General features: G+C 33.6%; 1 protein-coding gene across 1 annotated transcript; it reads right to left on the minus strand.

Annotated features, from left to right (window-relative positions):
• Positions 1-384: 384 nt before the first annotated feature.
• On the minus strand, positions 385-18211 carry LOC134264642 (E3 ubiquitin-protein ligase TRAIP-like). Its single transcript, XM_062746914.1, has 9 exons — positions 18028-18211; positions 5571-5769; positions 4640-4702; positions 4029-4232; positions 3434-3547; positions 1355-1489; positions 1075-1158; positions 697-840; positions 385-530 (listed from the first exon to the last, which is right to left on the minus strand). The coding sequence occupies exons 1-9, from the start codon at positions 18088-18090 to the stop codon at positions 400-402; spliced, it is 1137 nt and encodes a 378-aa protein (XP_062602898.1). The 5' UTR covers positions 18091-18211; the 3' UTR covers positions 385-399.
• Positions 18212-21535: the final 3324 nt, after the last annotated feature.

Consider the following 21535-nt stretch of genomic DNA (forward strand, 5'->3'; position numbering starts at 1 on the left):
AAAGATTGCATTAATTTTTAGTGGTTTTTGCCCCACCCCCAGGCCCCAGGAGGGCAGGGATTATGAAATTCACAATTTTTGTTCCCCTTCACCCATAGATGTTTTGTGCCAAATTTGGTTGAAATTAGTTTAGTGGTTGCAGAGAAGAAGCTGAAAATGTTCAAATGTTAATGGACGACGCACGACGATGGACGAAAACAGATAGCAATAGGTCACCTGAGTTTTCTCAGGTGACCTAAAAAGTAAACAAAAAAATAAATGAATCACTTCAATAAAATAAAAGTATTTTGATCATTGCGTGCCATAATTCGATTTGTACATGCAATGTAAAAGATTTAAAATTGTACTTCTGGGAAATTATCAAATTTGTTCAAACTGATTCATTTAACATAATATTTTCTATACATATTTACCAAAGAAGGCCCTCATATTTTCTTCCATTTCTTGTAGCTGTTTTTGGTAGCGAGTCTCGGCCTGTTGAATGGACAGGGGTGTCTCCTGAATCTGCTTTGACAAGGCCATGATCTTATCTGTGCAGGGTAAAATTGACAGTGAATATGGATGACATTTTAAATAACATCTGAAGCGTGTTTTTGTTATGTATGTTTCTTCAACATTCTGGTTTTGTTAACAATCTGTTAAAACCTTTGTACAATTTATAACATTAAGAGAGAGAGAGAGAGAGAGAGAGCTTGCCATTCATGCTGCTGATCTGGTCTTGCTGGTCTAGGATAGTAGTGTCTTTCCTGTTGACATCTTGTTCTAGATTACGGGCCTCCTGATTTCTCTGGTCATAAAGATCCTTAAACATTACAAACTGTTGAAGATATGTAACCTCATCTGTAAAACAATAACATTATCATAGAATATATATATCCAGATGGAATCTCACTGTTCCTTTTATATTAATATTTAAATTGCATTTTGCTAGGAAAAAGCCATTTTGATGCATTCATGCACAGGACTCATATATGTACATATATAATTAATTTAGCTTTAAAATGGTGTAAGTGTGCTGATACTAAGTAGTAAAAACACCCTTAATTGTCATTATATGAAACTGTAAAAACTCACTAATTCTTTGTTGTAAATCTTTCTCCAATTGATTCACAGTTGTCTGCAGACTGTCTGCTTTCTCTGCCACTTTTGTTTTTTCATCTGCAACAAAAATTGTGCATATTTACAAATTGATGTATATTTACATACAGGTAATTATTTGTATGTAGTGTTATATGAATCATTAATTTTCGTAAACTGTGCTTTCATTATCGGAGAGGTCAATTTTATGTTATATACTGAAATACAAGGATTGAAAGTCATGCACAAAAATACCAAATATCTCTGTTGAACGTACCGAGATACATGTTCAGAGCCTGTATTTCAGCCACCTGCTTTTGCATTTGTCCGTACAGCTCCTTTACTTGTTGTTGTCGAGTTACATCTACTGTCTTTAAAGTAGTTAATTCTCCATTTACTCTCTGTAATTCTCCTGTTATCAAAAAATGTGTATGTTACTTTAATATCAGAATTTCAAACTGATTTTTAACCACTTCTGTGTATCTGTAGACAGAAATATTTTGGAGCATGAAATTTATCATTGATCTGTAAGTAAGGCCAGCATTTTTTTATTTTTAGGTTTACAAACCCGCCGCTCAAGTTTTTGAATTTTCAGAAAAAAAATAAAATTGAGAAAAACAGAATTTTTTCTTTCCGATGTCAAATTTGAGTCGGGATCGAGATTTCAAATTTACGAACTCGTACTTCCGGTTTTAAATGAACATGGCGGGTAACGAGGGGAGATTTGTGTCAAGTCCATAGCAGCACTAAAGCTTGGTTTACTGTAAATATTTATCGATAGGAGTGCCATTCAAAACATTTCATCCGTTCAGAGCACAATAAAATGCTGACGACTTTGTTTCAAAGTGACATGTTGGTGAGATAATTATATATCCGTATTCACAAGTAACTGTCTGTAATTGTAACTTATTTTCCGCCCACAGGTTTAAAACTGCCCATGGTAGCTATTGTCAGAGACATTGTTTAGGTTTCTGTCATAGCTTACATTCTTAGCATCATTCTTCAGAAAAGGGTCGCTTATGCATCAGATGTAATGAATAAAACTATGGGAGAAGTTAAGTCCATCTGAGGAAGAAATGAACAATAGCCTAAAGAAATAAAATATTTCAACTATTTAAAAACAAGAATATACTAATATATACAGGCATGTAGTATCATTTATTGCAGCCAGAAAAAATATTTTACACTTAATTGAAAAAAATTCCACCCTACTCCTCAATACTCCTTGGGAATACTCCCTGTCTGTTTTCTGAAAGGAATTATTACTTTTATAGGTCTCGAGTATATTAATATTTTAGAATAATTTCTACCTAACACACATTAAAAACAAAAATGAAGATACATTAAAAGAGATTTAAAAAATTGATTTTTTTTTTTTAAATCTGTATTTTGTCCAACATCAAAAGATTTATATCACTGCCCCCAACTGGTAGATGATGAAATAAACAATTAAAGGTTGTATTTTCCCCTTTGTAACCCTTATGTGTCCAGTGGCAAGAAGCCTGTTAGGAGAGCATAAAAAAAGATGCAAAAATTAATGTAGAAAAGTCGATAATGTATCCAAAATATGATTTTTTTTTATTTCCTCCTCCTACGAGACTTTTTCATTCTGATGTTCGTAAACCTAAAAATAAAAAAATGCTGGCCTAAGACATAAAGTTTTTTTTTTTCATTTAAAACAAGTTCAGTTCCTTTTTTTGGTAGAGTGCAGCACCAAAAAGAGTTACCAGGTAGTTCCCTTACCTTTCAGCAGATGTTTTTAATAGATACATTTCGCCACACTCTGTTGCAATTTCTCCCTTGCCTTTTAACTGATATTTTTACTTGTTACATTTTGCCACACTCTATATCTCAATTTTCCCTTACCTTTTAATAATACCTTTGATGTTTTTCCACGTAACATTTCCCCTCACTCTGTCGCCATTTCTCCCTTACCTTTTAACTGATGTTTTTCCTCGTAACATTTCTCCTCACTCTGTCGCCATTTCTCCCTTACCTTTTAACTGATGTTTTTCCTCGTTACATTTCTCCTCACTCTGTCGCCATTTCTCCCTTACCTTTTAACTGATGTTTTTCCTCGTTACATTTCACTTCACTCTCGCCATTTCTCCCTTACCTTTTAACTGATGTTTTTCCTCGTTACATTTCACCTCACTCTCGCCATTTCTCCCTTACCTTTTAACTGATGTTTTTCCTCCTTACATTTCACCTCACTCTCGCCATTTCTCCCTTACCTTTTAACTGATGTTTTTCCTCCTTACATTTCTCCTCACTCTGTTGCCATTTCTCCCTTACCTTTTACCTGATGTTTTTCCTCATTGCATTTCCCCTCACTCTGTCGTCATTTCTCCCTTACCTTTTAATTGGTGTTTTTCCTCGTTACATTTCGCCTCACTCTGTCGCAATTTCTCTAGCTTCTCCTGTAATGTCTTAACTTGCTTGACCTCTTCTTCAAGTTTCTTGGCATGGGCTAAACAAATTCAGAAAAAACCAGTACTTTCTTTCTTTCTTTTTTTTTTATATCAATGGAATATGTTGGTATTCCGTAGATCACAAAATTTTCGCAACTCCTTATTTTCTTGAGATAATAAACAAGACAAAATTTTCTCAAATTTTTGTTACTTTATATAATTTTTAGAAATAATGAACACAAGAATGATATTTTTGTGAGCTAATTGTCTCGCACAATAACACGAGAATATACAAGACATACATTTTTAGTGGAATAAGTAAGCAAACAGTGACCTATCAGCAGTGATCAATAATCCTCGTGTTTATAGCCATAATTTGTCAAAAGGAAAAAGATTTGGAGGAGAGTAATGAATCTAAATATTGTACATGTTTGCTTTACGGTAACATTCTAATTACACATCAAAGTTAAAATCTCTATAACTTATTCTTTTGTACTTGTATTTTAATGTATCAAGTCAAATCTATCTATTAAATCTTACCTTGAAGAAGTTGTATTGTCCTGTCTCTCTCTGGCAATTCTTTTTCCTTTAGTGTTTGCAGGGTTTTATCCTTTTCTGCTATCAATTTATCCACCATTTCTTTCAGATCTCTGTCCTTACGAGGCAACAAAGTACACAATGCATCAGCTAATTTGTGGTCCACATGAAGGCTAGGTCCATTATCATTGTTAGTACCATTTCCATCTTTCAAAATAAAAAAAAAGATAAATTGGCATATGAGGGGTCTTTAAAAAGGATTGAAATTTTAAAATAGAACTTGCACAAGATCGAGGTATTCAATTTCTAGGATTCTCATATGTGGAGTGAAAATATTTAAGATTTTTAGTCTTCTTCCATTTTTTTTACTTTTGCCAGCACTCTCTTGATTATATGGTTGTCTATTAGGGAACTTGTAAATACAGTTCCATACAAATGATACAATATGCTCTCCCATTCTTTTACTTTATTATCAAGGAATTTTCTTATGACTATTAAAACAAAACAGTTTTCAATAAGGAATCTCATGCAGTGATGCAGGCATCCCCAGGAATATTCTTTATATAAAGCAAGTTTTACTGCATCAAAAAAGCTTTTAAGAGACCCTGACTCACCTGACTCCAGGAGTTGTCTAGCCGTAACATCAGCCTCACTAACCGCTTTCTCTTTGATTGTTCCTGTCGATGAATAGATAACCAACTTACAGTTCATACCAATCTTCTTGGGATTTTTTTTTTTAAACAAACCATTTGTTGTATTATTTGCTTTAAAAAATAATTGATATCAACTTTTGTGCCTTTACCCAGAAAACTCCTCACAACATCAAGGGGGTCCTCAGACCTGATTCAACACATGGCTGTGGTACCCTTGACAAACTTACATTCGGTTTTGTTGGGCCTGTTCCTCTCATTAAGAAGCACTCATAAAATGGGTCTTTCAAACATTGATATGTACCAGTATTTAATGTAAATAGAAAGTATAATGCATAGGCTGATACTTAAGTGTACTGCTTATTTGATGGTCACTGAAAGGCATCATATGACAATTCGATATAAGAAAAACAATAAAGACGTGTAATAATCCCTGAAAGACAAAGCTGAATTTAAGTCAACCTCTAAAAAATTGATAAATTGTTTGCTGTTAGGGGTCTTACAATAAGAGTGGACTCAGGACCATTGACTTTAATTGTTAGTTCCTCCTAATTTCAACTAAGAACATTCATTTAAAATAAAAGAACTTTAAAATACTGTAAAAGTGTAAATTTTAGCGAGATGCAAATTTAGCTATTTGTCCTTCAAAATTGGTATTTATTTTATTTATAGCGATCGAGATGTAATTTTAGCAATTTTAAAAAGCTCACTTAAAGAAACCATTACAAATATTAATTAAAGCACAATAAATTTTTAATGATATTCAATTTTACAAATCTTGGCACCCTTGCTAATAATGCCAAAATCAAATCCTCACTGAAATTTCTGCTTATACAGTATACTATAATTACGACTTATTAACTTAAATGATAAAAAATAAATATTAGATGCTTACTCAACAACTCATCAAACTGGTGATCTCTTGTTTCTTGACCTACTCGAACTTGTTGGTTGCAAACAGGACATTTCTGTTGTCTCTGGAACCAATTCTGAATACAGTGTGCACAGCAGCGATGCCCACATCTTGTTGTTAAAGTTCCACTGAACAAATTGGTACATATTGTGCAGGTAAAATAAGACTTGATATCTGAAAGCTAGAAAAAAATCAAAATGTTGAAAATACATGTTCTTGATAGCATCAATTACCCTTTTATTACATACATGTACCATATATCTGTGCCTCAAAAAGATTTTGTGTTTATTATTTTCATTTTTCCTCATTATAAACTGTAACATGAAGTGGTCAGTGGCCGCTAAAATTTCTTCTCTCACTAAAATGTTAACATTTTATATGGCAGATCAAGGAAAAAAATGCGAACGATCCCACAGTATTGTTCTCCAGCTTACCTCCAAGTCAATTTTCAAAAATTAAGGAGACTGAAGATATTCAGATGATTTTTTATATTAATTCTGATTTGTAAATGGACTTTCATAAAACATTACTTATTGGGAGAACAATGAAAGATAGGCCTAAAATTGTGTAAACTCATGTTTATCACTAAAGAAATCAATGGAAAATGCAATATATTTGGAAACACATCTTCCAGTTCCACCCCTTAATCCCCCCTCCCAAATTAAAAATTCCCCCAAAAACCCTTTTTACAGGTAATATTGACTGTCATTTCACAAATACTGTTTGTGTTGGGGGGATAGGTAGACAATATTTTTGTCTTTTTTTCCATAAATACCTATTTTTTTCAGCAATTTCCGATTTACAACTGAAACATTGTTTTTTACTAGGCATATATAATGTCTAATTTTATAGGCATATAAACCATAAGAAAAGATTTTTAAAAAAATTTATTCATATATAAGATTATTTCAGAAAATGGTGATGCTTTAATTTATAGCCTGATTTCAGTGGAAAATATTGTCTATTCCCCTTTATTTCATTAGACAAGAGCTGGAACTACAGGGATACTATGTAGTATTAAAATAATTAATCAATCATCATTAAACTGTTCTTCGTACTAGATGTAATAGATGTAATTCTAACAACATAGATGATGAAACTCATTTTTTAATAACATGTAAAAAATTTGATCATCAAAGAAAAGAAATGTTTCAGTTAATTAATCATAAATTTCCACTATTTTCAGCTTTAGATGATGAACAAAAACTTTATTGGTTACTCAATACAGAAGATAAGGAAACTCTTAATTTTGTGGGCAAAGAACTATATAGGGTTTCTATTATAGTTTGGCCCCCGTTTTTGTTACAATTTAAACGCCAATAAACCTCAATGAAATTGATATTTTTTGAAAGATTAGAATTTATACTTTTCTTGTATGGTTAAATTGATATTTTGATTTAAGTAATATACAGAGAATTGAAGGTTTAAAGTGACTAAGTTTACAAGAAAACGCCTAAGAGTGGCATTTTTAGCATCGTTATCGGCGATTTTATGTATGTTCAACGCCTTGAACAAGAAAGATATTTACACACGTAAAAGATATTGTCAAAAAACGTCTTCATTCAAAAAAATAATCTTGTTCATAAAGTGCACACACTTAAAAAATTAAAAAACCTTGAGAAAAATAGCACTTTCTGACTCGCGTGACGTCACAAGCATGTACGGAGAATGACGACGACGTTGTTGACATGTGTTGAATTTTTTTATTTCGAAGGTAGAATCATCTATCGATTGCTTCATGTATATTTTCCAACATAAAGTTCTAGACATATCTTTTTTTAAAACATATTTGTGATTAAAGAATATATTTTATTGGTATCGACATTGATCTGTTGATCTGTGAATGTACGGGTGTGGATCACAAGGAACACGATGATCGAGTTTGACCTTCGAATTGCTCAAACTTCGTCTACTGTACATTAAATCAGTTCATAAAAGAAATATTTACACAGTATACATTTTATAAAATTATTTGATCATGTTTAAATACGTTCATTGCGTGTGCATATTTCCATATCTACTTTGTACGTTGTCATTTCTTCCCGTATCGTTCATTGTTTACCTGTTTACAAGGCAACAAATGTACGGCCAACCACACGTGTAAAAAATTCAACGTTATTCTAAGAAGTCCGGGGCATTAGTAATTTCAATAAAACCAACTAAAATAATTTTTTTCTATAAATGTTGAGTACAAATAGACAACAAAAATAATATTAATATTTCTATGATTTAGTTTTATTGCATAATCTATATGTACAAAATAAAAATAATAAATAGATCTAAATGAAAATAAATAAAAAAAATAGTAGGAAAGTTTTGAATCAACATTTTACATAGGCGGATCCAGGAATTTGTAAAAGGGGGGTCCAACATTTTGACCTATTAGGTATACTGTTTGCAACATCTACCGCTCCCAATTTTCACCCCACTTTGTTTGTGTACATGTAAATGATCTAAAGAAAATGTCTACTTCATGGCTTGAGAATTAAAAAGAAAAGCCCCCCCCCCCGTTTTGTGTTTGAACGCAGAGAATAAAGTTTGTACTATATAGCTGCGCTCGCTACAACGGTCACACCGTCAATATATTACTGTACATGTGTATATGTTAGCCAATGTTCATGATACATTGTGTAATGGTTTTGGCCGTGGATATCGGCCTGGATAGCTCAATTGGTAGAGCACCTGACTGGTGATGCAGGGGTTCGATTCCCGGTCCAGCCGTGCATTTTCTCCTTTCCTGTTACAGATTTGGTGCCGTTGACCACCCCTGGAATTGCAGGTGAAAGTCCTGCCAGGGGCAATAAGAACTTGGGTTGTGTCGAGGGCGAAGACCATTTAGGAGGGAGGAATGTATAATGGTTTTGGCCGTGGATATCGGCCTGGATAGCTCAATTGGTAGAGCACCTGACTAGAGATACAAGGGTCCCGGGTTCGATTCCCGGTCCAGCCATACATTTTCTCCTTTCCTGTTACAATTGTAACAACCAGCCTTCTACATGTATTTGTGTTACATAGCTGACTCTCTATGAAGATAAAACTCAATGGTAGACCCCTCCCCTACACCGTGCCGTTCACAAACTTGAGAGTTTATGCATAGTTTGGGGTATTTGTTACAAAATTAATGAAATTGATAATCACGTACATAACCACCCCCACGTGTAGTTTTGAATCGTGACGTTTATGTGATAAATATAGTATAATAGGCCCCTATGTGTTTTATAAAAAATATGCAAAAAACTGAAGTAGCTGCACTGCTTGTTCTACTGCCTAACCCTTTCATGAACTGAATATATTTGATAAACAAAGTTTGTTCAGATCACAGGGCTTCTTATAAATTTTGTACTCAATCTGTATGTTATATATCCATCCATGGCTTGAGAATTAAAAAGAAAAGCCCCTCTCAGAGCATAAAGTTTGTACTATATAGCTGCGCTCGCTACAACGGTCACACCGTCAATATATTATACATTTATTGCATGATAGTGAGGGAAGTATGGAGATTTATTCAGCCAAGAAAAATCATATTCCCCCGAGGGAATATGATATTTCTTGGCTGAATAAGTCTTCATGTTTCCCGAACATTCATGCAATGAATTGTTTATTATACCAAAACAAGCAAATCCTTTGAAATAAACATAAACTTTCAAATTCGGCACTGCTCTCAAATTCACTTTCATTGATAACGTAAAGTTTTGTGACGTAAACCAGGCTATTGTGACGTCTACTACTCTCGGGAGTTTTCGTTCAACGAACGAGAACTATATTGCGGGAAAATTCACTAGGTGTTCCGAAGAGGTGGAATATGATGAAAAGCGTGCCGACGACGGGAAATATGAAGTTTTACGGCCCGATCAAGTGATAACCTAGAACCAATCAGATAACGCGTTGTGTAGAATATTTATAATGAGGTATAATAATACTGTATATTTAGCCAATGTTCATGATACATTGTAACAACCAGCCTTCCACATGTATTTGTGTTACACGTGAAACGACCTTTTTCAAAATCGTCGTGTATGACTCAGCCTAAGAATCAAACATTTGGCTAGTAGCGTAGTTCAATATAAACAACTCTTAATAAAAAAAAAAGTAATGGCTTACCATAATATTTATGAATTATGGGCAGTTTAATCTTCATGCCTTACTAGAAGCAGCTTCAGAGTTATTCTAAACAAGAGGCCCATGGGCCACATCGCTCACCTGAGAAGCTTTGACCATTCTGTTCTTTACCAGATTTCCCCCTCGTTATACATAATGCATCCCCACCCTACCCCACTGATCATAATTTAGACATTTTGAAATCTACACTACCCCATGATCCTTCCATGGGCACATATGTTTCAGCTTTTTTGGCCCAGTGGTTCCCGAGAAGAAGATTTTCAAAGATTTTTCCTATATATTTCTATGTAAAACTTTGATTCCCTATAATGGCCCCGCCCTTCCCCCGGGGGTCATGATTCCTACAATTTAGAATCTACACTACCCCAGAATGCTTCCACATAAGTTTCAGCTTTTCTGGCCCAGTGGTTCTTGAGAAGAAGATTTTCAAAGAATTTTCCTATATATTTCTATGTAAAACTTTGATACCCCATTGTGGCCCGTCCTTCCCCCGGGGGTCATGATTTAAACAATTTAGAATCTACACTACACCAGGATGCTTCCACATAAGTTTCAGCTTTTCTAGCCCAGTGGTTCTTGAGAAGAAGATTTTCAAAGAATTTTCCTATATATTTCTATGTAAAACTTTGATTCCCCATTGTGGCCCCGCCCTTCTCCCGGGGGTCATTATTTGAACAATTTAGAATCTACATTATACCAGGATGCTTCCACATAAGTTTCAGCTTTTTTGGCCCAGTGGTTCCCGAGAAGAAGATTTTCAAAGAATTTTCCTATATATTTCTATGTAAAACTTTGATTCCCTATAATGGCCCCGCCCTTCCCCCGGGGGTCATGATTCCTACAATTTAGAATCTACACTACCCCAGAATGCTTCCACATAAGTTTCACTTTTTCTGGCCCAGTGGTTCTTGAGAAGAAGATTTTCAAAGAATTTTCCTATATATTTCTATGTAAAACGTTGATACCCCATTGTGGCCCGTCCTTCCCCCGGGGGTCATGATTTAAACAATTTAGAATCTACACTACACCAGGATGCTTCCACATAAGTTTCAGCTTTTCTAGCCCAGTGGTTCTTGAGAAGAAGATTTTCAAAGATTTTTCCTATATTATTTCTATATAAAACTTTGGTTCCCCATTGTGGCCCCGCCCTTCCCCCAGGGGTCATTATTTGAACAATTTAGAATCTACATTATACCAGGATGCATCCACATAAGTTTCAGCTTTTTTGGCCCAGTGGTTCTTGAGAAGAAGATTTTCAAAGATTTTTCCTATATATTTCTATGTAAAACTTTGATACCCGATTGTGGCGCTTCCCTTCCCCCAGGTGTCATGATTTGAACAATTTTAAATCTACACTACACCAGGATGCTTCCACATAAGTTTCAGCTTTTCTGGCCCAGTGGTTCTTGAGAAGAAGATTTTCAAAGAATTTTCCTATATATTTCTATATAAAACTTTGATTCCCCATTGTGGCCCTGCCCTTCCCCCGGGGGTCATTATTTGAACAATTTAGAATCTACATTATAACAGGATGCTTCCACATAAGTTTCAGCTTTTCTGGCCCAGTGGTTCTTAAGAAGAAGATTTTTTAATGACCCAACCCTATTTTTGTCTTTTCTTGATTATCTCCCCTTGCGAGGGGATATGTCCCTTCATTTTAACAATTTAAATTCCCCTTCACCCAAGGATGCTTTGTACCAAGTTTGGTCACAATTGGCCCAGTGGTTCTTGAGAAGAAGTCGAAAATGTGAAAAGTTTACAGATGGACAGACGGACGGACGGACAGACAGACGGACGGACGACGGACAAAATGTGATCAGATAAGCTCACTTGAGCCTTCGGCTCAGGTGAGCTAACAAAACTGTATACGTACAGCGCTGATGTTTCCGGTAAGATCTCGTCAACTTTCTATTTCTTTTCTTTTTTTTTCTTTCTTTCCTTTTTTTCTTGATTCATATTTCTAATTTTTTTTTTTGGGGGGGGGTGTATACATTTTTTTGGTCCGCGAAAAAGGGGGGGTCCGGACCCCCTGGACCCCCCCTCTGGATCCGCCCTTGTTTTATCTATATAGTCACGGTGCTACAAAACAATAAAAATGCATCACATTTTTAATTCTAATAATTCATTAATTTAATTTCTGAATTTTTAGGGTAAATTTGTTATTATAAAAATTATCATAGTGTTCATTAATAAATTAAATAGGCTTATACTTAGTTGTATTACGAATTTCGAAGAACCCGTTATACATGTACATATACATGTAGTCATATACCCTTTCTCTAAACATTTTTTTTACTGATTACTGCAGTAGCACTCAACATGATTTTGATTTTTTTTACCTCAACTATTTTATTTTTATTTTTTTAAAAATATTATACTAATTAATTTCTTTTTTATTTTAATTAACTAGTTAAAACATTGTGATTTCTTTTCCGGACTCTACAGATAGGAAGTTTTAAAATACATTTTTTTGAGTGTTGAGACAGTGGCGTGTGTCATTGCTACCTTCGTAGTTTTTAATACAGTAAAGGTTGTTACCCATGTAGTTGAATTTTTTCGGAAAAATCTCAAAAAAGTACACTGTACCAGTTGAAACTAATTTTTTATCGAAGAGGCAAAAGACTAGAAAATCATTAATTACTCGGTATATTTCACTGATTGCTCCCTTCCCCCTCTATGATATCAAAACAGGATTCCAGTATTTCACCAGGTCTATTGGTGCACCTGTGTGGCGCAGTGGTTAGATCATTTGCCCATGAGTTGCAGAGTATAGCGATCCTTAAGTACAGGGTTCAAATCTCATTTCGGAATCGAGACATAACATTTCGAAAAAAGTTCTAGAAAGGGTAGATAAAACATCAAACAAACAAATCTGTTCATTGAATTTATGTATCTCCTGTATTGCCAGTTACATGAATTCGTAGTGTTTTCTTTAACATTTTTATACCCCTCGCTTGAAAAGCAGGAGGGTATATAGTAATCGTTAATTCCGTCTGTCCGTCCGTCCGTCTTTTACGCTTTGGGATACCCATCTCTTATCCGCAACTCCTTTTATACCACTGGATGAAATTTGATGAAACTTTCACATAATCTTTATTACATATTGCCATTGTGCACCTCTTACTTTTTGATCCGACACATATTTTGAGTTTCCCATAGCAAAACATGGACACTGCCATTTATACACATATTGATAGATTGTTGTTTAATGTCCCTGTTGAGAATTGTTCTTTATATTGAGATACCACCACTTGCAGATGAAGGGCAACAGATTCTAACCTAAACTCGACACTTAGGGTAATTGACCAGCGAGAGATCTTTTTTGTGCTATCTCCTACTACACACGGGACCTCATTTTATACGAAGTCAAAGGAAAGACCGGTCTCCACGTCCCTTGGTGGGATTCGATTCCTTACTTCGCGACTCTATAGAAAGATACTCAAACTACTGCGCCACGCGGGCAACACTTTGGCTATAGAATCATAAATTAAAAATTCATAAATATAAAAAAAAATACAAGTTTACATGTTGTTTCACTACACACTGTACTTATTTCTGCACTTCAAATATGTTCATGCTATGCAAAATTTTAATGTTCATATTGCAAAATTATGCTGATGATACAGATGTATTTTTTTTTATGAATAAATGATGAAATCCAATTAATAGCATTTTTCATATTTTCATCTGCCAGTTATTTGAATTTTATAAATGATTATGGTATAACAATTTTTGACAAGACTTTGAATTAGAGATTTAATCACATGGACATGTTCTAGAATATAAACTTCTAATTTTTCTAAGTTACAAAGTTATTATCGGAAAGGACTGCATTAATGGACAGACTTATTGTAAGAGAGAAAAGTTGATTCCTGTCAACAACTACGTCCCTCAATACCAAGTTTTTGTTAAAATGTTAAATATTTATGCGCCTGAATTTATTTGGGGCATATATAAGTTTTGTCCTGTCTGTCTGTTTGTGTGTTTAGCTGTTTTTATGCACCCAGATCGAAAGATCCGAGGCGTATATTGTTTTTGTCCTGTCTGTCTGTCTGTCTGTTTGTCTGCAAACTTTAACCTTGGCCATAACTTTTCAACCATGAATGATAGAAACTTCATATTTAATATGCCTACTCCACTACTGAAGCTCTTTGAAATGACACCAAGATCAATGACCTTGTGACCTTGACTGTGACCTATATGCTAAAAATAGAGTTTTTTTTTTGTACAGTTTAACCTTGGCCATAACTTTTGAATCATGAAGGATAGAGACTTCATATTTGGTATGCCTACTCCACTACTGAAGCTCTTTCAAATGAGACCATGGCCAATGACCTTGTGACATTGACTGTGGCCTATACGCTAAATATAGCCTTTTTTGACGGCAAACTATAACCTTCGCCATAACTTTTGAATGAAGAAAGATAGAGACCTAATATTTGGCATGCATACTGCACCATTGAAGACCTTTCACATGACACCATGGTCAATGACCTTGTGACCTTGACTGTGTGTTACATATGCTAAAAATAGCTTTTTTTTTAAACCTTCACCATAACTTTTGAACCATGAAAGATAGAGACTTCATATTTGGCATGCATACTTCACTGATCAAGATCTTTCAAATGACACCATGATCAATGACCTTGTGACCTTCATTGTGACCTTTATGCCAAAAAATTTTTTTTTTTTTAATTTGTTGCCACCGGGCGCAATGTGTTTCACAAACACATCTTGTTCTGTCTGTTGTCAACTTTAACCATCGCCTTAACTTTTGAACCGTTCGAGATAGAAACTTCATATTTAGAACGCATACTCCCCTAATTAAACACTTTCAACTGACACCAAGGTCAATGACCTTGTGACCTTGACCTATATGCTAAAAATAGATTTTTCGAACTTTCGCTTTTACTTTTGAACCATAGGAGATTGACTTTATATTCGGTATGCATACTTCACTAGTTAAGTGTTTGCAAATGACACCAAGGTCAAAGACCTTGTGACCTTGACTGTAACCTATATGCTAAAAATAGCTTTTTTTAAGCTAACCCTGATCTTTTTTGCCGCCGGGCGCACAGAGTTTCACAAGCATATCTTGTTTTCTTTTTTCCTAAAAATATATAGTTTAACCCCCCCCCCCCCCAAAAAAAAATCCAAAAAATTGTATAAAAAAAATTAACGATTGCTTTTGTTTGGTAAAAATAACAAAAACTGGTCTAAGGGAATAAGTTTGTACAAAATGGTTGCCATGGCAACGGAATTGCCTATCAATTTAATATAATTCTAAGTAAAAAATTATCTTAGAGTATCCAAAATATAAATATAAACATTTTTGGAATATTTAATAGATGCTACCAAAATTACAGATTTCTTTATTGTCAATAAAGCCGTGATTTCAGATATAAGGAAATGAGTTTAAATACAGTTTCCATGGTAACGGAATACCTATTAAATTTAAAATATATTTTCTTAGTAAAATATTCACTTTGACATATCCCAAAGTATACATACTATTATTAACTTAAAACAATATAGTTGGTATCAAAATTAAAGATCGGTTAGATAAAAATAGATGGCATAAGATGCCAGATTTAGAGGTCTGAAGGTGTATGATTTTGATGACGGTTTCCATGGCAACGGAACGCCTGAGCAAATTAAATTATATATTTTTAGTAACATCCTTGCCTTATCCCTCTGCATAGTAAAGATAAACATTTTCTGAGTGGGGGCCTTAAATGACCCTTACCCTATATACTTCTTTATAAATGATAACATGTTATAGTAGCATTAGGCTTTTACACATACATGCATATTTGATGTATTCCTTTTAGACAGGATTATTATTGAAATGATTTATGTCAACTGCTAATTGTATAATTGTTTTGCTATTCATTGGCTTATCTTTTCTTTATTATTGTAACAATTTCATACTTGTCTGTTATGGGCTCTAAATTAGAAATAAAATGTTCTGTTCTGTTCTGTACTTAAAAGTGTGCGTAGTTCTTTCAAGTGTGCTCAGATTATCCAATGAATAGAACAGAATATATTTATTATTCCAGATCAAGGCCCTTGTGGGCATATTACATACATGATTATTAAACAGACTGTCAGAGCATATAATACCGGTAGTTATTAACAAAGTGTGATGTAATAGTAGTATTCAGCATATTCTTAGTACATGTTTATATTACTTAATCAATTTAAACATGGTTGAAATAATTGCTAACATGTGAAATTCAAATACATATTATAAAATATAGATAAGTACCACTGTGTACCATTAATGCAAAAAAGCCAGAGATATACATACACAGAAAAATATAAACCGGTACATTTTTTTTTACATATACACACATACATATATACAGGTCCAGTCCAAAGACTATTTCTACCTACGTAGCTATTAATAGCTACGTAGGTATTTAAAGCTACACAAAGTAGCTATTTTTACCTACTTTTTATAACTTCTGCATTTTGCGGCACAAAGACCAAACGGCGCAACTTGGTGAATACCATATCTTTTGATACAGTCACACTAATGATGAATACGACAAAATTTTGGCCAAAAAATGATTACTTCCTGAATCGGCAATTTTACATTAGTTTCTATGCAAAATTGATAAAATACGAAGTAATCATTTTTTGGCCAAATTTTTGTCATATCCATCATCAGTGTGACTATATCAAGAAATTTTGTGCTCACCATGTTGCGCCGTTCCTGCATTTGGCCACAAAGTGCAAGTAAAGCAGAAAGTAGGTAAAAATAGCTACTTTCGGTAGCTTTAAATACCTAGGTAGGTATTAATAGCTACGTAGGTAGAAATAGTCTTTGGACTGGACCTGATATACACATATATATATACCTTATACTGTTGCAATTTAGTGGAATATAATATTAAGTTATAATATATTCCACTAAATTGCAAAAGATACCATGGGACAGTGCATTGGCACATTATAAGCATCATGTTTGCATATATCTTATGACCAAAGTAATATTTATTAGTGTTTGAAGTATACAATTTTTTTTTCAATTTCTTTTAATACATGCATGTAGAAGACACGTACGTAATATTGCACCATTGATCAACTCACAAGGGGATTTAAGAACTGTCAGATTTAAAAAAAAAAATCAGTAACAGTGTTTTTCTCTGAATATAGAAATTTACATGTACCTATTATTATTATTATTAAGAGAAATGCCACATTATATGCATCAGTATTTTATATGGTTTGTCTAACCAGTTCACAAACAGCTGAAAGTACTTCAATATTTTCACAGTTTAGAACCCATCACAACTTATTTTCATTATTTAAATGAGAAAAATTGATACAGTGTTTTTGTATAATATTTATCATATACCAATGTATTCTCTTTAGAGAAGTAGGCGATAGCCTGTCCACTTCTCTAAAGAGAATAATACCGGTGCGTCGATTTACCCAAAAGGACCCAAAAGGACCCAAAAGGAACCCAAAAGGACCCAAAAGGAACCCAAAAGGACCCAAAAGAAAATTAAGAACGACCCAAAAGGACTTGAAATAAAGAGATTAAATGGATATATAATGAATACTTTCATATTTTATTAAAACTAAAACTAGTTTTTTGAGGGTAAAGTGCGTGTTTGGGTTGAGGTGGGAGCCCCCCCCCCCCCATCCCCCACCCCCACCCATCCCCGATACCATATGCCTAGAACATGTCATTAAATAAACTTATTTCTTTATTTATCAAATATCATATTATAAGATATAGGCTAATAAAACAGAAGGAGAAATAGAATAATACAGTGCACTTTGTTAAATTCAGCTAAAAGAAATCAAAGCATATTTGACCAGATTTAATGATTGATGTGTTATAAAAGTCGTATGTTATTTCTTTAAGAAAAGTTGCAACAATATAAATGTATGTTTTTGCCAATTTTTAGGTAAATTTATAATATAATATTCATAATTTAATTCAAATTATTAATTTTCAATGTATTATAATATATTAATTCGAGTCCTTCTGATTTCCTTTTGGGTCCTTTTGGGTTCCTTTTGGGTCCTTTTGGGTTCCTTTTGGGTCCTTTTGGGTAAATCGACGCACCCGAATAATACCAATGATGCGCCCCCGTTCTTTTTCTTAACGATTCATTGTAATTGTTCTCAACACTGTTGACAACAGCTCAAAAGACCCGTCATTATGAACATGATGAAGTCTGTTTCACACTGCACTCTGAAAACAGTTGTGAAAACAGATACTGATCTGAGATAGTCAGTGTAACTTCAACGAAACGGCAAAGATCCGCTCCCTTAATACCCCGTGAATATTTTTACAACATACCTTGACTAGTTTTACGTCAAAATCTCTGTCCTCGGACTCTGAGATGGTTCGCTGAGTTGCCATCCTTAATGTGGTCTCTGAACAGCATAAAATCTCTCTGTCTGCTTGCCTTTACAGCAAAATCTATCTGTAAGTTGCCTGACACTTTCGCTATTTACAATCTGCGAAAACGAAAGTACTCTGTCCATCAGAATTTCCGAAAATCCGAGACAAACGCGTACACATTGTCAATGCAAACGTTTTCCCACTCGGCAAACCTCGGCCGGTGCGTCGATTTACTCAAAAGGACCCAAAAGGACCAAAAAGGAAATCAGGAACGACCCAAAAGGACCCAAAAGGAAATTAAGAATGACCCAAAAGGACTTGAAATAAAGAGAATAAATGGATATATAATATAAACAATTTTATTATTCTATTAAAACTAAAACTATTTTTTGAGGGGAAAGTTTGTGTTTGGGGTGGGGGTGGAAGGTCCCCCACCGACCCCCAACCCACCCATCCCCGATACCACATGTCATAAAATATAATTTATTTCTTAATTTATCAAATATCATATATATATATAGTAAGATATGGCAAAACAGAAGGAGCAATAAAATAATACTTTTTTTAATTTCAGCTAAAAGAAATAAAAGCATATCTGACCAGATTAGTGTTTGATGTGACTTATAAAAGTCGTGTTATTTCTTTGAGAAAAGTTGCGACAATATAAATGTATGTTTTTGCCAAAGGTAAACTTATAATATAATTTGCATAATTTAATTCAAATTATTCATTTTCAATGTATCATAATCACTGATTCTCAAATTATAGTCTCAATTCGCTTTAAATAATGTACAGTGTTTTAAGTAATACAATATTTCTAATAATTTTTATTTTCTGCCAGTCATATGAACTATTGTTGGTTGTTGATTAAAATACAACAATTGTTTGTTGTAACTTGAATGACTGTCTTAGGCGAAAATCGCATTTTATAGCAGAAATCGATATTTACGTTACTGTCGCCGATCATAGTGTAGTTTTCATTTTAAACCAAACTGAAGTTTTAAATCACTTACATATCTTTTTCTTAGTAAGATTGTCCTACATTTGAGTTATATTTTCTGAATATCACACCCTTCACACATATGCGTGTCACAAATTTTTAAAAATTTTAATATATTTATCAAATTTTGATGTCACCGCAAAATTATTACTTTTCTATTTGGAAATTCAAAAGGACTTGAAAGATTGCTGAACTGACTCAATAAGATTAAGTTGTAACTTTTTAACATCATGAACACCTTCCATTTCATGGAATGGTAAAAAAGACACTGTTTATCTGTATTTATAAAAAAAAAAAAATAGCCCCCCTTTTCTTATGAGTCCAATGGTTAAAAAATCCATCGAAATTTACGTGTTAGTATTTATTCACAAATTAAGTAAGAGAACTACACTGATTCCTATGAGTCAAATTGCCTTACACTCAAGCACTAGAATATGCCTTTAATTAACAGTGGAATAATTAAACAACAACATTAAAAGTTACGATAAACCTCAGAAAGATATTTACGTTACCGATATTTACGTTACCAATATTTACGTTACCATGATTTAAAGTAAATTATAATTAAGGATTTAAAAACTAAAAACATGAAGAAATAAACTGTTTCTTAAAATGACATTTTTTTCTGTAACAAGAGTGCAGAAATGCAAATGGAAGTGCACATGCAAAGGTGAACATATTTTACACATTATCTTGTGCATCCGTGTGATTTGAAAATTGAATTGACATAATATTATTCACAAGTAGAATTGTGGTTTATTGATCGAATGTTTCCATTTTGAGCAATTGGTTAATATTGCATAGTTTTAAGTGTAATGCACGTTATCATTCGGAACGTAACTCTGAAACAAAACTTACTTAAAGTTTGTATTTTGCTGTTTGTTTGAACTGATAGTGTATCGTCAACTTAAAAAATCGTTATATACACCTAAATTGTATACCAAGCCAAACATTTTGAAGAAGAAAATATTATTTTTCGCAGAAAATATAATTCCAGAAAACTAGCGCTGCGCTGCATGTAAGGGGGGGGGGGGGGGGGTCTTTCCCATTGGGTTAAAGAAAAAAGACGGCTGTGGGTGTTTGGGTGTCAAGATACCGGTCGAAATTGAATCCATTTCCATTTTTTTTGCCTCGCAAGAAATACATGTATCAAATTGTGCACCTAATTTTTCCCATTTAAACTGTTGCTTAGACTTAGAACTTAGAACGAATGCGTCTGTGCTTTAATGGTACTGAAAATTCAATTTACGATGTATTAATGTAGAATGTATATATATTGCTTTATAAACACATATAATATGCAACTGTAATTATTAACAAACCTTTTTAAGGGTGGTGGGGGTAACTTTGTTTTGTTTTTGAGATTTGACGATAAAGTTTTTACAAGCATTTAAGCATTTGAAATAATCAACAGATTAAATGTTGGAAGGGGGGGGGGGGTCATAAACTAAATGAATCCTCTATAGATAAGTCATAACTTGAATTTTCAATGCAATCCTTTGTCAAGAACACAGATAAGAAAATTCATAAAATTCAATAATTTGTAATAATATATTCACTTTTCCCCGAATACACTTTTATTTTTGTATGATATCTATGTGCGATATTTACGTGATATTTAACAAACACTTCGTAATCAAGTAATGGTTGAATATTTTACCTTCTGATATTTTAAATAATGTGCGTTTCTCTGAACAGATTAATAAAGAATCAAATAATGAAGCATTTTAGGGAATATTGTCATTATTAAGCTTATCGTCAGATTTGATAAAAACTTTTTACAATAAAAAGAAAATAATTTCATTTAAATGAAAATTATGCCTGTTTTGTTTTTACAAATAATTGAATCAAAGATTTCACGCCCTTTTTACAGATGTGCTTAAACGGTTTCATACATGTTTATAGTTAAGAAAATTTGATGTGTATTATCTTAATTTTGTATTTTTCATAAAAATTCTTTCGTTTCCACATATGGCTTTTCAACATCACGTAAATATCTAGGTGTAAAATTAGCCCGCATTCATTTCGAAGGAGGTGAACAAAACACAGCATGAAGTATGTAAATCAAATTGTGATTTTTAATAACTATACACCTTCATGTTTCAAATGACATATAAAAGTATTAGTTTTAGTTCACAAAATTTTTTGACTTTTCCCAAAGTCGATTTGGCACTATAGATTGAGAATGTGTGAATATATTAATTTTAGTCCTTTTGATTTCCTTTTGGGTCCTTTTGGGTAAATCGACGCACGCAACCTCGGCTGATTCCGTGGACTACATCAAAGTTAGATGAGTTAGGCCGAGGTGTGCCGAGTGACGTTTTCCAAGAATCTTAACAGATTTAGAACTAACTTTCATTTTGAAGAGAAATATCGGGGGGGGGGGGGGGGGGGGGTGGTTGGATTATTAAGTTATTTCAAATGAAGGGCCACGCCCTCATTCAAGGGCAGATAATTGGGAAT

Source organism: Saccostrea cucullata, unplaced genomic scaffold, assembly GCF_032062105.1.
Source record: "Saccostrea cucullata isolate Sc308-1 unplaced genomic scaffold, CSIRO_AGI_Scuc_v1 ctg10986, whole genome shotgun sequence".
NCBI classification, from domain to species: domain Eukaryota; kingdom Metazoa; phylum Mollusca; class Bivalvia; order Ostreida; family Ostreidae; genus Saccostrea; species Saccostrea cuccullata.

Excerpts from the sequence above, each read along its gene's own strand:
- LOC134264642 (XM_062746914.1), bottom strand. The coding sequence starts at position 18,090 with ATGGCAACTCAGCGAACCATCTCAGAGTCCGAGGACAGAGATTTTGAC. Across the intron at positions 5,770-18,027 it reads TTGACGTAAAACTAGTCAAG|CTTTCAGATATCAAGTCTTA; the intron begins GTATGTTGTAAA and ends ATTTTTTTCTAG. Across the intron at positions 3,548-4,028 it reads GACAATACAACTTCTTCAAG|CCCATGCCAAGAAACTTGAA; the intron begins GTAAGATTTAAT and ends GAATTTGTTTAG.